Source organism: Tursiops truncatus, chromosome 7 (genome assembly GCF_011762595.2).
Source record: "Tursiops truncatus isolate mTurTru1 chromosome 7, mTurTru1.mat.Y, whole genome shotgun sequence".
NCBI classification, from domain to species: domain Eukaryota; kingdom Metazoa; phylum Chordata; class Mammalia; order Artiodactyla; family Delphinidae; genus Tursiops; species Tursiops truncatus.
This window is the reverse complement of record NC_047040.1, coordinates 76,271,174-76,288,348: the sequence shown is the minus strand read 5'-3', so window position 1 is coordinate 76,288,348 and position 17,175 is coordinate 76,271,174. Positions and strand designations below refer to the sequence as shown.

Sequence of the window (17,175 nt, the reverse complement as noted above, 5' to 3'; positions counted from 1 at the left end):
GACATATTGAGGAAAACGTCTTGAGGTCAACGGATAGGCAAGCAGTTTGTCTAGTTAAGATATATATTGTCCTGAGAAGACAACCAAGCAACGTACTCTCCTTAAAAGGGGATTGTTTGACCAATTAATTGTTTGAATAAATTTATTTTCTGGAAGTTCTTGACCTCATAAATAGTGAAGCTATTTATGAGTTCATAGCCTTCTCTTAGTTCTGATATTTAACCTGTGTGGTTGCAGGAGATTTCAGTTCTCAGGGTCAAATGAGATGATACATAGAAAACGTATAGTAAAGTGTCTGCTACGTAACTAAGAGTTCAGTAAATGTTCGCCACTTAGTACTAGCTTTCTTATTATGATGTTTCTTAAATCAGAGCTTGACTACAGGAGGAGGTGGCCTAACCCTAGCTGAGAAATGCAGGATTGGATAATCAGACCAACCTATAGGGTGGGGATCTCTTCCAGCTTTGGTAACAGGAGGGAACACAGGTTGATAGACCTAACTCATGGATATTCAAGAGCAGGCAAGAAGCAGAGATCTCAGCAGAAATTGACCCTTTGAGATCTTCCAGCAGAGATTAAGGTAAGCAGGAAGATTTAATAGCAAGCAGCCACAGCCAGCAGCAGAAATTTCAGATTACGGCAATAAATGATTTGAAAGAACTAAAAGCGAAAGAGGCAGGACCTTTATTCCACACTGCTACCCTGGACAAAGAAATAAAGCAGTTCTCAAGCCAGGATGGTCTAGACACCAGACCTGTTATTGAAAATGCATTGGAAGTAAGGAATAAAATGGATGCTTGGCCACAGAAACTAAGAATAAAAGACAAGTTAATATGGCTATGGTCAGAATACTATCAGCAGCGAGGCTGAACCAAGACCTTATCTGTAATATTTCATATAGTACTTGATAATATAAGAATAGCATAATAATAACTTACATTCATATAATTCCTTAATAATTCCATTTGTTTCCTCAAAAGTCCTGTGGTATAGATGTGGCAAGCAGTTTTACTCCAGTTTAGGCAATGCCAGAACTGAAGCTTCAAGAGTTTGCTCATAGATCCTAATGGCAGAATGAGGAGATAAACATAGATTTTCCAGACACAGAGCCTTCTCCAGTATATCAAAATAGAACGATGTTACTTATGTTTGAGGGGAACGTGTTATAATAAAATGACTTGCAGACCAATTTGCTGATACTCCTCCTCTTTCCTATCCCTAGCTCATTTATTTGCCGTGGCTCTAGAAGCTTGAAAACCAAAACCAACTGAAAATATAAAAAGATGTAGAAAAACGGGTATTTCTACGCCTCTAGTTCAGATTATAATAGTGTAGAACTATGGCTGGGGGACTTCCCTGGTGGCACAGTGGTTAAGAATCCGCCTGCCAATGCAGGAGACACGGGTTCGAGCCCTGGTCCAGTAAGATCCCACATGCCACAGAGCAGCTAAGGCCGTGTGCCACAACTAATGAGCCTGCGCTCTAGAGCCCGTGAGCCACAACTACTGAGCCCTCGCGCCTAGAGCCCGTGCTCCACAACAAGAGAAGCCACTGCAATGAGGAAGCCTGCGCACCGCAACAAAAAGTAGCCCCCGCTCACCACAACTAGAGAGAGACCATGCACAACAACAAAGACCCAACACAGCCAAAAATTAAGAAATAAATAAATAAATTTATTTTTAAAAACTACAATTGGGAAGTTAATCTGATAATTAATACAATAGCCTGCCTCTTGGTGAAGTTTTCATGCATCAACCCCTTACTAAATATATTTTGTGACATGCAGAAGGCTAGTTTCTGGCAGCACAGAGATAAATAAGATTAACCTTCCCTCTTCTTTTTAAGAAGCCCCTAGTCTACTGGATTAGACGTATTTGTTGTGAAAGAGTATAATAAGTAAAAGGATTGAGGCATATATGAAGTACAAGGTTGGGGGAGGGGCTGAGTAGTCTTCTCTGGGATTAGGGAAGTAGAGAGAAAGAAATTCCCTGGCTCCCTCTTCCTCCTTTCTGCTGCACAGCGCTCTCCACCCAAGGTCCTCGTGGCATATTTCAAAGAGAAACTGACAAGCAAGGGAGTCTTGGAAAAGCATCCTGCTCAAAAACTCTCCTGCTCCCCCCACCCCAATACTTAGAAGAAAACAGGAGGAGCAAAGAATAGATCTGATAGCAAATAGGCTAAGGATGAGTACAGGGTCTACCTGGATGTTAAAATAAAGGTGACTGGGACAGGTGAAGAACAATTTGATTTTGTAAAAAAAGAAAAAAATTGAAATAGTCAAGTAATTATGACTTACAGGAACTTACTTTTGGAAGGTTTAACACCACGGAAGTACAAATCAACATATAGAAACCCATGCAAAATTAAGTGCTTCATTTTACGGAGGCACCAAGCTTTCAATTATGGAAGAAACACTTTCCTGTTGCCCAAGTTTTCTTTGCATGAGTGCATTGGAAAATGATGGAATTTCTCTCTGTGAATATAAATGTTAATGACGGGGAAACGTGGAAACCACACATAATTCTGCAAGGTTCAATGCAATTCCCACAGTTCTTAAAAATAAGAAGTATATAGAGGACTTGTAAGTCTTTATTTTAAATCACTGTTATTACTCTTTTTTGTTTGAGGCAGTTAAAGGTAGCCGCTGATTCACTGAGCAGCAATCCAAAAAGTCATGCAAACTACAGTGTTGACAGCCTTTGTTTGGAGTCCGAAATGCACTGTATCTAACTAAACCACTGTGTAATTATGGATCCTTTGTGATTTCCCATTCTCATTTTGTAGTCAATTTTTCTTTGATATGGCATGTTGTGTTCCAGTAGCTTATCTGAAATCATCAATATGGTTTTGAAAAGGATAAAATCAAATTGTAACAGTCTATGTTCCCATAATGTGGGCATAGCCAAGGGAAAAGATGGTAAATAGGTACACTATGTCACTATTTCCATGTTCCAGACAGTGGAAAAGTGATTCTACCCCCGAATTCTCTCCAAAGAAGAGCAGTTGCATTTATTTCTCATATATTTACAAATCAACAGCTGATACACAGAAAACTGGATGAACGTTAGTATGTATCCAGATGACAGAAGAGATTGTAATTGAAGTAGAGACCTTCTGACTCCAGTACTTATAATTAAAGGAAATAGTGCCTTATTTTAGTTCATACAAACACAAGAGATACTAACCTTATACATCCTATTTTAAAATGTTGATGTAAGCAAAAAGGTTTTATATATGTATGCATGTATATACATACATACTTGTATGTATATACATATATATGTATGTATATCATATCAGTGTTTCTGTTAAATACATTTCGGTAACAGTTGTCACCTTGGCTGCACATTCAAATCCCCAGGAGAGATTTCTTTTTAATCCCATTACCCATGGCCACACCCCAGACCCCTAAATCAGAATCTCTGTGGCTAAAACCCACATATCAGTAATTTTTTTTCAAGCTCATGGGATGATTCCTATGTGCAGCTAAGAATTAGAGCCAGAGATATATTATTACAGAATTAAAAGGAAATAAACCTTCATTTTATTTCAACTATTATAGATTTAGAATGTCAAAATATAGTGCAAATATGAAATGCTGCTATGATAAAGCTTATGATCTTATTGGAATAGCAGATTTCAGGAGCTTAATTTGAGTATTGGGTATCAGATATTCCTTTCAAATTGATGAAAATTACTGTTGCAGTCTGCCACTTTTACTCTCAAAGTTAATTACATACACATTGTGTTCCCACAGTTATGTCAAATTTTCCAGTTCTATTTAGATGTTCACATAAAAGAGAAATAATATCTTCGAAAGACAGGTTGCTAAGAGTATTTGATCTATATGTACCTAATTTCAGTGAAAACTGTCTTTCTATGCTTAGTTTTAATAAAATGATCCTAGGAGAATCTACTTCTCTTGACTTAAAGATATTTATAAAGATATAAATTATTTAAAAAGGCATAAAAATGCTTTTTTTCTAATTTTTCAGATACCAACAACATCATTTAAGACATCTAGCATATAATATGGAGCAGAAATCATTACTGTTACTAATATTATTAAATAATACATTATTTTATTAGTGGTATTATTTATTACTTTATTATGCAGAGTATTGAACTAGCTCTGTGACTTGAGACTTGTATTCTGTGAAATAAATATTTGAATTAGTCAACTTTGAAAGTCCTTTGCAATTCCACCTTTTGGAGATTCTGAGCTTTACTCAGCTGTGTAGACCAAGCAATGTCTACCACACATTTCAGAGTACATACTTTAATCTTATTATGAGAGACGTAAAAGCTGAGGTGAACAGTGGTGAAATTCTTCCTGTAATACCACAGAAGAAGGAGTTTGTCATGTGTGAGGGTGAAGAGATTATTAGAGAAATCCAAACTATCTATTTATTTTAAGTACTTACCTCCGCCTACATCATATAGGTTCCTTGTTTTGTTTTGTTTGTTTTTAATTATTTCTGGAAAAATCAGCCAGTTTAAAAAAAACTCTGCCAGTTTAGATACTAAAGACATTAAAAAAAAAAAAAACCTGAAAAAATCAAACAACACTTTAGTACTTTTCTGTGGCTAAAGAAAAATTATTGTATTCACCTGTTCTAAGTGTACGCTTTATACCTTTTATATGTCTGAAATCAGGATGAGTTTTACAGTTAATGATTAGTTACAAACATTGTCTACCAGCTGGCAGTTGTCATGTAGGCAGTATTCCTTAAGTTTGTGTGAATGTGGTCATGGCCGTTTACATAGTTAAACTTCGACTAAGTTATGTGCAGTATTTGTACTGTATGTGTAGAGTTTGTCATTCAACATTTCTTCAGAAAGATTACAATATGATTCCGTATTAGAACAAAAAGTTATTGTCTGAACAGAAAGACAAGGAAACAGTGGCAAAAATTATATTTCATTTGATGAAGCCAATATTTATGGTTGGAGCAATGACTGCAATTTCATATTTTCTTGTTAATCAACAGCTAACTGATTTACATAGCCTTGTTGCTTATCATGTCAACCCAGGACCAGCAGTGTCCACGTCACCAGGCATCTTATTAGAAATTCAGGGCCTTGGGCCCATCCCAGATCTACTGAATCAGAATCTGAATTTTATCAAGATCCCAACATAATTCTTCTGCAGCTAAATTTTGCAAAGCACAGCTTTATAGTACCAAGGAGGATACTCACAAGGTGAAGTTGTTTTGTATTTTGTTACTGAGGTACGTGCTAAACGCATGCCTCTCATTTAAGCAATACAACCTAAAGCTGGAGAAATCCCCTTAGAATAGATGAAAGAAACTTCAAAGCAACAAGAAACTAGTGTGACTGATTTATAAGCAAACCTGAAAATGTTGATAGGAATCTATGTCCAAATAAGTTTAAAAGCTTTTTCTATAGGCTTTACTTAGGTATTGAATAGAGCCTATTCAAGATAAGAAAGCATTATATTATAGTTTATTTGACAACATTTTTCTAGTGGAACATAAAATTTTTCCTAGTGAAACATTTTTCTTTCCTAGTGGAACATAAAATCATGATGTATCTAACCCTAGGTGAAACAATAGGTTTGATGAATTACGGACAATAATTCAAGTTCAGTGTGTCACAAATCCATTAAAAACCATGAAAATAAAAACTCTTGTTCATACGTATCTATGCACTTGAGATAAATGGATAAACTAACATAGAAAATGATTAATTTATGTAACAAGAATTATCCTATAAATTATTTTATTATTATATAAAGTTTTCTTTGCTAAATAACTGCATACCTAGGAGGAAGAGGAAGAATTAATAACATATTAGCCACATTTTATTTTTATGCTACATTAAATAATGACATGGTGGAATTTTTCTCTAAGTAAGCAAAATAGCTACATTAATGGTAAATTAGTTCATTATAACTTCATCACATATGATGAATATAAAATTTACATTTGTGAGTGGACTTTTTTTAACCGCAAAAATAAAGCATGCCGGAAATAGTTTAAGAAGCTGGATCTACATGTCTGCTTTTATTTCGATATTTTAAATGATTTATCTAAATTAATATCTCATTCATTTTTTCTTTATTAGCACTTAGTGTAACATGTGAGAGATTTAATTTAAAAGAAATGATTTTTATCCAAATGATACTAAGTAGACTTTATAGACTGTTATCCTTGGGTTAAACCAGTATTTGTTGACTGTTGGACAGATTTCAGCCTGCTTCTCCAGCTTTACTTCTTTATTGATGATAATGATTATCTTTATGATACATTTTGTTCAGCATGCTGAAAGTGAGGGGGTGTTTTGCTGAGGAAGAAGAATGGAGGTTTGAGGAAAATCATGGCAAGAACCTTTCTGACTTACCAAGACAGCTTCTAAGTTCATTTAGTGATGAACTGCCTGGAGGTACAGGTCAAATGATGATGAAGCGTATAGAAACCATTTGAATCTTGCTACCAGAATGGGAAGAGATGACTATGAATCAACCTACTTTTCACCCCCTACATTTTGATTTTTCTTATTTACACAGTGTCCTATATAGTGTGGCTGCTTAATGAATGTTATTCAAATAAATATTTGCTGAAAAAATGTTATGGTTAGACACATGCACATTCTTATCTGGCTATATTGCAGAGCACTTCACTGAGTAGGTGATATTTTAGACTGTTTTAAAAGATGATTAAAATCTCGGCAGACTTTTATTACATGCCTTTGATGCCCACATTTTAGTGGATTTTTTTTCACTCACCTGTGAAGGGGACTAATTTTAACGATGCTAATTTTGTGTCAGAGATTAGGTCATTTATTGGTGGCAGGCTGTATCTGGTTCATTTTACTTTATGGAATTATTTTAATTTTCTAGCTGTTTAGAATATTTTACAGGAAAAAATAACCTAAGGTGAATAAACTTCTATTCCTGTTCTGGATACCCAGTGACATTCTTTTCTTAATATTCTGTAATCACAGTGATTTAACATTACATGACAGAAATGTCTAAATGTTGAAAGTTGATATGGGTGAGAGCCACCTGCATGTTAAATTTGGGATGACCACCTAGAACACACGGCATGTTATTTATCAAAATGTACCTTTTTCAGTGGATGGCTTGAAAAGTAAAATCTGGAGTTCTTTTAACTTATAAGCAAAATTAAAAGTTTTTCTCAAAATATCAAGTTCTAAAAGTAATAACAATTATGATGTAAGCTCTTACTAAATAGTGTGCTCCAGTGATCAGAAGCATCTGAATCACCTAGAAACTTTTTTTTTTTTTTTTTTTTTTGCGGTACACGGGCCTCTCACTGTTGTGGCCTCTCCCGTTGCGGAGCATAGGCTCTGGACGCGCAGGCTCAGCGGCCATGGCTCACGGGCCCAGCCGCTCCGCGGCATGTGGGATCTTCCTGGACCGGGGCACGAACCCGTGTCCCCTGCATCGGCAGGCGGACTCTCAACCACTGCGCCACCAGGGAAGCCCCTAGAAACTTTTTAAAAGCTGCATATTCTCAGGCTGCACCCCAGATCTTCGGAACCAGAATCTGCATTTTAACAAATCCCTAGGCAATTCCTCTGCACATTAAAGTTTGAGATGTTCTGGTAGCCTATACCCTTTCATAATCTCCGATTTTGATTGTATAGTACTCATTGAGAATCTGTAAAGTGTATCCTGGCCCCTAAATCTTTACCTCAAAGTAGACATGGATTATGGCATTCTCAAACAGAATAGGAAGCGTTCGTGACTAGATTTTAGAATAGAAAAATCATTTCAGTTTTACAAGCTTCAAAACCCTGTGAACAGATGCCTTTTTATGTTCTTAAGACTTTTTGAGTTATACAATAACTCTTTTTCTAAACAAAGAAGACAATTATATCTACTAAGTGAATTCATCTGTCCCTGTTGTACCTGGTCTTCTATTGATAGACTCAGAATGCTATTTTAGCTTTCTTAGACTTGTGTAAGTCATGCCTCTTTGTTCCCTGGAGTTAATGTAAAATTAGTCAAAAATAAAATCAGTTAAAATAATATTAGTAAGTATGCATATTTAATTTTCAAAGTACCAAGTGATTACTCACAGCAAATATTAAAAGGAAAATAATTTTAGATAATCATAAAGTGTTTCTGTAGTAAGGGGCTTTCAAGTCTAAAGTTGTGTCATAATGGATATTTTTATTACAATGATCAGAATGAAAAATGAACTTCTTAGCATGTCCCTCTTCTTTCCTCTCTTCCAGATGCAAGACAAAGGTCTACCCTGATGAACTTCCAAACACAAGTGTAGTCATTGTATTTCATAATGAAGCTTGGAGCACTCTCCTTAGAACTGTTTACAGTGTTATAAATCGTTCTCCACACTATCTACTCTCTGAGGTCATCTTGGTAGATGATGCCAGTGAAAGAGGTACAAATATTTTTTTTGTATATTTTTTTAATTAGAAAGCTTAACTGTGTTCAAAAAGGTAAGTGGGCAATGATCTGTATTTTCCTTGTAATTATACTAACTCTGTAACCACCTATCAAATTTTCATTAATATATCAACTCCAGAAACAAGTAACAAATTCTTTCAGTTTATCTCATGATTCCATGATTCTTACTAACCTAAGAAATCAGCCAAAATGACTTTCATAAGTGTTTCTTTTTTTTCCAAACTCAGTTGATCTTGTGACTGAGCATTTATATGACTTTGTGGATATTGGTCTTTTTATTTTTTTTAGTGAAGGTAAAAGAAAAATAACTTATAATTAAGGAGATTGCATTTGCCATTGTGGCCCAGTTTCTAAATTAGATTCTGGTATATTAACTTCCTAGTATATCTTTATCCTTGTCAGCCAAGTGACAGAATCATAATGAACTGTATACTAATTCACTGATGAAATCTCTACATCTTTCTTTTGTACAATGCAAAAAATGTTGATAGGAGTTTACCACCATTTCTGCATGTTGAATTTCCATCTGGGTAGTAGTATCTCTTCTGTGTCTTAAAACAGTTTCAAAACTTTATAAATTCTTATTGCACATTACAGATTTTCTCAAGTTGACATTAGATAATTATGTGAAAAATTTAGAAGTGCCGGTAAAAATTATTAGAATGGAAGAGCGCTCTGGGTTAATACGTGCCCGCCTTCGAGGAGCAGCTGCTTCAAAAGGACAGGTCATAACTTTTCTCGATGCACACTGTGAATGCACGTTAGGATGGTTGGAGCCCTTGCTGGCAAGAATAAAGGAAGACAGGTAAGAATTCATGTGTTATGTCTGTCTGGGTTTTGACTGAACCCGTTAGGACATTTTCAGCTGTCCATCAAAACCTTTCTTCCAAGTTGCTATTTTCAGAATGTTTATTTCCTAGCTTTTAAAAAAGTAGGCCCCCTACTCCTTATTTAATAAAGACCTTGGCTTATTTATGCTGAATCTGAATATTTGGTTAAGAAATAGTCAAACAATTCAAATAGTAAAGATGTGCTGAATATTCATTTTATAGGTGACGGAAATCAGTCCAATCAAAAATAGTATCATATTTTATAAAATACATTTTCAAAGCACCTTTGTCTTCCATCACCCTGTGAGGTAGGTAATAAAGGTATTCTTGTCTGTATTTAATAATAGGGAGGAACAAATGAGTTAAATAGCTTGTCCCAGTTATTGGAAATGATGGGAACAGCAATTTAGTTCTTCCCACTCCCAGAACAGTCTTCCCTTTACTACGTCAGTGCCCTTATTCAAAGTCTAGTCCAAAGCCACCCTGATGATCTTAAAAATAAACTCACACTCATGCACCCCACTGAAATGAAACAAGGATTTAAAAAAAAAAAAAGCATAGAAAGCACAGCTGTAAGAATGTTTAATTATTTAAATAATATTGTCCTTTTGTACAGACATATTATGAAATCTGAAAAGTTGAAGAATATAGAAATTAAGAACCCTCACAGTTAGCTGAAATTCTTTCTGATGATGATGCTATGAAGTGGGTTTTTTGCAGATACTCATAAACATGGGTGCTAAATGAGTGTCATTCCTAAGCGCCTAATGAAGACAGCTATGCTGATTGCTGTCTGATATAGGAACAAAGCATTGCATAACACCTTGCTTGCATAGTCATTTCACCTACAGTCGAAAGGTCTTTTTAGAATTGAAGTTTTTAATTAAGCTTCCAAGACAGGGGCTGCTTAGTGTGAGCTAGTGCAGCTATATCACATAAATGGCAGGATTTGGTACTTGCCAGGAAGATGGATAGAAGTTGTCAGTAAAATGAACCATAGCAGTTGAAGAAAGCAGTGGGAACCTTTTAGTCAACTGAGTGTAATATATGGCTAATAACATTTTTCCATTCTGTGTATTGTACAGTATGCACAGGAAGGTAAGGTTGGCAAAGTATAATGAACTTAGAACCTCTTAAATTCATTTCCTGACAGCTTTTCATACATTATGCTGCTTTTTAAAACACGTGTTTCGTATTCAACTTAGTGAGTTTTTAATACACTGTTGTTTCACTATGGTCATGAATGGATCATTTATTTTTTTCATCTAACAACATATTTAGATTGTATTTGCATATAATGAACTCTAATGCCTTGTCCTACTTATATGTTGTCAAGTTGCCATAACTAGATAATAAAGTCCTATTCAAGGTTATTAGACCTAATTTCATCTCCCTATAATTTAAATTATTAAATGTAATGAAGAAAGAGAGAAAGATATTGCTTTTATAAGGACCAAAGTTACCAAGAAGCTTTTCCAAGGCTAAATTAAATCTATTAATTTCAGAGAACTCTATGCATGGGCCAATTGTGTGGCATATAAGACCAAATAGAAAATGAGTGTTGGTGATGCTGGTGTTACAAAACCAGAATAAATAATGGACAGCATGTCCTTGCTTTCCACATCTATGGGTGATTCAATTGTATGTTTACATCTATGGGTGATTCAATTGTATGTTCACCTTCTATCTTATATGAAAAGCAAGCTCTACTCTTAGGAATTAGCTACAAACAAGGCACAGTTGTTTGAACATTTACTGTGAAGATGACAAAAGCTTGATCCCATAATAAAACATATAAACCTGGAGTAGGAGAAGACTGGAGAAAGCACAACATGGATTAAAAGAGTACCTAATGATCTCCCATGGTGAAAAGTTCCTTACCGTAAAAAGCCACCATCAAGAGTATCAAATCTGTATAACTGAATCACTTTGCTGTACAGCAGAAATTAACACATTGTAAATCAACTATATTTCAATAAAATAAAAAAAAAAACCCAAATGTCCTGGCTCTTCCTCTTACTTTAAGAAAAAATGGATCATAAAACACCAGAAACTGAAGTTGCTTATCTTTTCCCATCTTAAAATATGTAGATTGTTTGTGTAAGCTTTTTTTTTTTTTATTTTAGTGTAAACTATAAGTCTAGGACAGTTCACTCAGAAATTGTCATGACACTAATGTCATTCATAGGAAATATTTACTTGTACTCATGATCATGATTTTTATCGTTGCTTCTTGGATTTTCATTTGTTTGTTTTTCTATGAAGGTTTTCTGTGAACTATCTCTTTAAACTTACCTATTGCCTTTGAGAGTCAAACTACCAGATCTAATTTGCCATCATTCATTCTTCACTCCCCGCATGCTGTTGATTTTCAGTGGTCTATAGCTAAAATGATGCATAATATCAAAGCAGCTCTGCTAATCATGCTGTGAGTGGAGGTTTTATGAAAAATAGACCATGTTCATCCCGCTGAGTTAGTATCTAGAATGCATTTGGAAGTCAGCTTGAAGATCAATTAGTATATTTGATTAGATTATACATGATAGAATAAAAGTAGACTGAAGTAAGATGCAGTAAAAGGAAGTAATTTTACAGAGAAAAAGGGTAACATGAAAATAAAGGCAAATTAAAGTCACAAAATAAATTTCAACATGTCAGCTATATTAAGTTTAAAGAAGCTAAGGTAACATTTAAATTATTATTTATATGTAAACTGATTTTAATTTTTCTGCAGGAAAACAGTTGTATGCCCCATCATTGATGTGATTAGTGATGATACCTTTGAATATATGGCCGGGTCAGACATGACTTATGGGGGTTTTAACTGGAAACTGAATTTCCGTTGGTATCCTGTTCCCCAAAGAGAAATGGATAGAAGGAAAGGAGACAGAACATTACCTGTTAGGTATGTAGAGCATATCTTCCAAAGCATAGCATGTGTATTCCTATAATAATTAAGGAATATTATCAATTTGTATGATCATTTTTTAGACTTTTGAAGACATATACTTTTTATTCATATGCATATATGTATTATCACGTTTTACATGATCATATAAGAATCAATGACAATATTAAATCTACTTTAAATTGCACAGACAAATTTAAGTACTGGAAGAAGTGCCAGTTTTTTTGAACCTGTGTATTCTTATATTCAAAACATATGTATTGTGAATTTTCTATGTGACAGGTATGTGTTAACCTTGATACTTCAGGTAGATGTAATATAGTTTATAACAGAGATATAACCAAAAATGTTTTAGTAAATATTTTAAATTTACCAACCTTAAAGAGCTATCTTCCCTATAGATACAAAAGAAAGCTCCATTTGGAAAATTTTAATATATGAACAATTATGAAGGATTTATTGTTTGTTCCAAATTATTTAAAAAGCTACTTAAGTTGAAATATTTACGTTTAAAATATGTGTTTGCCCTTAATACAAAATAAGAACTATCATATAAATCTTTAGTTGTCTAGATAAGCATTATCTGATTTATTAATATAAAATTATCACCTTCTTATTTTAAGATACTATTGTGTGCCTCTTGCCTGCAACCAAAAATTGATTTCCTGAACAATACTTGGGGAGGGAGTTCACTAGTTTAGCTCTTTAAAGATGAATCTGGTAAATCATCATTTGGTTGCAACAATAAAGAAGTACCCTAACATTCTAAAACAATATATATAACCCATTATCTAGACAAGAATGTCAAGAATGTCTCCTAGCCTACTGAGAGAATGACTTATCTATTGACAAGACTAATTATATAATGAATTAATTAAAACTAGCTCAAAAAATTGGCTAATGGAAGTGAACAGTTCTCAGTGCTTGTTATTGGACAATTAAATATTGGCACTGTTAACCCTCTTAAGGATATATTAACTACATCAAAAAGAAAATAACATGTAGTTCCAAACAGTTGCGTAAGGATGTGAAATTATTATGTCAATATTTGGAGTGTAATTTAGCAGTCCTTAACTCTTGCTGTCATCTTCACATTCATCTTGTCTTATTGATCCTTGCCTCTAACAACTTGAGAAAATACAATGGCTCATATTACCATTGTTTGTTAGAAATCCTATTTTCTTAGATCATGGTTTCATTTAGCGTTAGATAATTTTTCAGCTTCAGATCCCAAGTGAAAATTATCAAAATACATGACCAATACACTCAAATATAGACAATGTGTTATTTGAAAAAGAGGTTTAAAAGATTGCATGTGCATCCTTACTTTTTTAACACATTGGCAAAATACATACTTTTTTAAACTTTATCTTCTCACAGAGTCAAAAGGTAAATAATTAAGAGCTAGCCAACATTCATAGTAAGAAATTGCTCATCTTATTCATAAAAGTAAAGATCTACATAGAAATCTACCATTATTTCTCATCTTTCATTAACTAAAGCAAAAGAGGAAACATCCAAATTGCTATATTTTCATCACAATTTATGTGATTTTATTGTAATAACATGGAGAGATGATGAAATCTGAGTATATTTTATTTGTTTGCCTTAGTAACTGCACAGTATTTCACTGTGAAGAAGTATTTCAATGCTAAGAGAGCTGGAGCAAGAGAAAGAGAAAGCTCAGTCTTTGCTGAAGTTTCTAGATTCTTATGGCAAAAGGTTAATTAATTCACTGGCTGTGTTGTAATAGCCTGCAGGTAATTTTCATCAGCATAGCTGTAATGTGAACTTTCTTTGTACTTGTAATCTATTACTCGAGGATGTGATCATTTTTCTCACATTCATACAAACAGATAAATCATTCTAGGTGTTAAAGACAATTTTTTTCCTACTTGATTAACAGAATTCTGAATAGCTAAAGTGATTAAAATTAGGTTGAAATTTTGGTTTTCCTTATAATGCTTTATTTAAAATGTCAGTTATGACAGAACTTTCTAGTGACTGTAATTGGCTAGTCATCATTTAGAAATACAATCATGCATTTGCATACATAGAGGAACAACTTGAACTTGTAACCTAACCTTAGTTATACCTCATTTAAAGTAAAGTTTATAATGGTTATACTTATTATTCTATTCTCAACCTCTGGGCTTTGATATTTTCTTTTTGATAATAAGTGGAGTTTGCGACATGCTTGGCAATTGTGAAGTTATGAGTATGAAATAATAGCATAGCATACATAGTCCAGCTTTGTTCTTCTTTCTATTTAGTTTTCTTTAATCAGTTAACTGTCCTTGATATTTTAGTAGTCAAATTATGTGACTTTTCAGGAATATCTCAATTATATGTGCAACAATACAGTAATCAAATCGTTAAACCAGGGGTCATAAACCAAGAGACTGTGTGTCAAATATGCTCTGTTGATGTGTTTTCTTTCGCCTACATAATGTTTTGCACTTATTAAAATTACCAACATTTTTAAAATGAGATATTTTAACTGGTAGCATAAGTTATCTGGTAGTGCAGATAATCTCCCAGATCATTTAATTAGTTTGGGGGTGTAGTATGCATTTTTTCTATACAATAAATATAACTGTTCAGTTGATTTGGTTCAGGCTATTGAAATGAGCAATAGTTTAGTTTTGCATGTTTTTCCACATGAAAAAACACATACGCAAACACTGTTGAGCACTGTGTTAGGTTCTACACATGCAAAGCTGAATAGAGCTATCTCTGCACTAAAGTTGCTCACTATCTGGCACCAGCTGTAAGTCTGCTGGATAAGGGGAAGAGGCCAGGACAACTGGTTAGCAAGTGGATGTACAGGAGCTAAATTGTGTCAACGGATAGAGTGGTGTGTGCTTCTGGAAGAGACCCTGGCTCTTTAATCTTATTGATGGCGTTAGTCTCCTAATTATGCTCTATAAGTAACCCTAAATAAATAGTTATAAAAGTATTAGTCTCTACTTTAATTTCTCACTGATTGAAATAGATTACTTAATTAAAAGCCTATGAGTTATTTATCAAGTCTATTTATCTTTCTTTACCCTTTGTGTCTTACCTTATGGACTTTTTTCACATTTAGTCACTATTAATATTCTCAGTATGACTCCCCTCTTTCTTACATTGAGTACCATGTTCAGTATTTTTCTAAAGTAAAACAAAAGAGTTTTAGATTTTCTTCTAATCCATGCTAGCATAATAAATTAAACATAGATGTATTGATAATTATGAGTTTTTACTTCTGACACATTTGACTTTGGTATCCATTTTTATTAACATTTGTCTGATCTCATACATTTATTTTTCCCTCAATTGGAATTAGGAATTTATAAAGAAGATCAAATAAATTAAACAATGGTATTAATAACAACTTGGGTTACAATCATTGCGAAAAACTCATAGAATATTCACATATATTATTTCCTGTATCCTTCTAGTGTGATATCATAGAAGAAGCATTAAAGCTGGCTTTGGAGGATCTGGGTTTTATTTCAAGCTCCTCCTATTGGGAATTTACCCAATTCTTCTCAACTATAAAGTGGAAAATTATTCTCCCTGCCTTGCTTAACTGGTGAAGTGCTATAAAATATTAAATGAAATTTGAAACTATTTGAAAATAGTTATTTTAAATTTATTTCTGGTAATATAAGTAACAGATGTATGCATTGAAAAATAAATGTGATGAGTATCTATAAGTTTAAAGAAGCAGAACACCAATGAACCAGTTCTTTTAGTATTTTGTTATATTTATTTCCAGAGCATTTCTTTCCAGATACATTTCCACACAATCTAAAAATTGATATATCACTAGTATTTTTCTATACCATTAACATTTTATCACAAATATAAATTTTAATGGTGGTTAATATCTAAATTTTTTACTAAGCCCTGTCTCTATTTTTAATAGTCTAAAGTCAACTAAGAGTTTTACACTTTATGTTTTTGCCATGTATGTCTGTGATCCACAGTTTTTGCAATAATGTAGTCTCTTTAGAATTATGCAATCAAGCAATATGAAATGTGTTTTAGTATTCTTGTATAACTTTTGCCAATTTGATTTTCTCCCCCCAAATCATTACTGACTCCAATTTATAGTTCCTCTAGGAAGTATAATAAATGAAAAACACCTAGTTTATTCTGTAAAATCTTATACAAATATGACAATATTTCTAATTCTATAATAGCAACTAGTAATATATTTCTTAATTTTTATCTATCAGGTTTTCTTTATTGTATTTTCCTCAGTCCAATGAAAATACACTTTTAAATTGGAGGAAAGAAAGCAGAAACAGATAAAGCCTGTGAGACACTTCTTTACAATAGGAGATACTAAAGCAACAGCACAGGGTAAGGTCAAGGCTGTGCATAGAACAGACTTTGAAAGGACTTCAGAATGTTCAACAGTCCAACATTCAACCCTACTTGTGTTAAAATCTAATATATGTTGACTTTGAGAAAAAGAAAAATTCTACCTCAAGTGGAAACTTTAAATCTGTATTCCTTGGAGAAAATAGTACATTTACAGTATATTACTTCCTAATGGTTTAGAAGATAATTTACAAGACGTTCATAGCAGTCTATTGAGATGAGAAGAAAACAGGAGTGGTATAGAAAGATTACAGGGTGATGAACTAAATATCACATTTATATACTGAATAATTGTATCACATTAACAAAAACATTTAAAAACATCTGGCCCCATTGTTATTTTGACCCCTCTGAAGCATTAAATGAAAGCAAAAGGAAAGATTAAAATTTGCACCATTTACTATACATTCTCTTTGGAAGCTTAGAGTTTTATCAGGTGGTGAGGATTATGAAAAAGGATTAAGGAAAAAGGAAAGAATAACTATTCCTTTTTTGGTAATATAGGTCTTTAAGCACAGGTTAAGGTATTTGATTCCAGTATTTCTTGGTAAATGGATTCTTTGGCAGAAAAACGAGCCACTTGCCCATACTAAGCAGAACTTAAAAATAGCTTTGATTAGGCTTGGAAAAGGGACTGGAAAAAC

The 17,175-nt window shown here is 33.6% G+C and overlaps 1 protein-coding gene across 1 annotated transcript in view; it reads left to right on the top strand.

Moving 5' to 3' along the window:
• GALNT13 (polypeptide N-acetylgalactosaminyltransferase 13) overlaps nt 1–17,175 on the top strand; it is a 559,439-nt gene that overhangs the window by 323,184 nt on the left and 219,080 nt on the right. Inside the window, exons 5-7 of the mRNA XM_019922237.3 lie at nt 8,227–8,393; nt 9,017–9,224; nt 11,984–12,154. Coding sequence (XP_019777796.1) covers nt 8,227–8,393; nt 9,017–9,224; nt 11,984–12,154 — 546 coding nt within the window. The remainder of the gene's footprint in view (nt 1–8,226; nt 8,394–9,016; nt 9,225–11,983; nt 12,155–17,175) is intronic.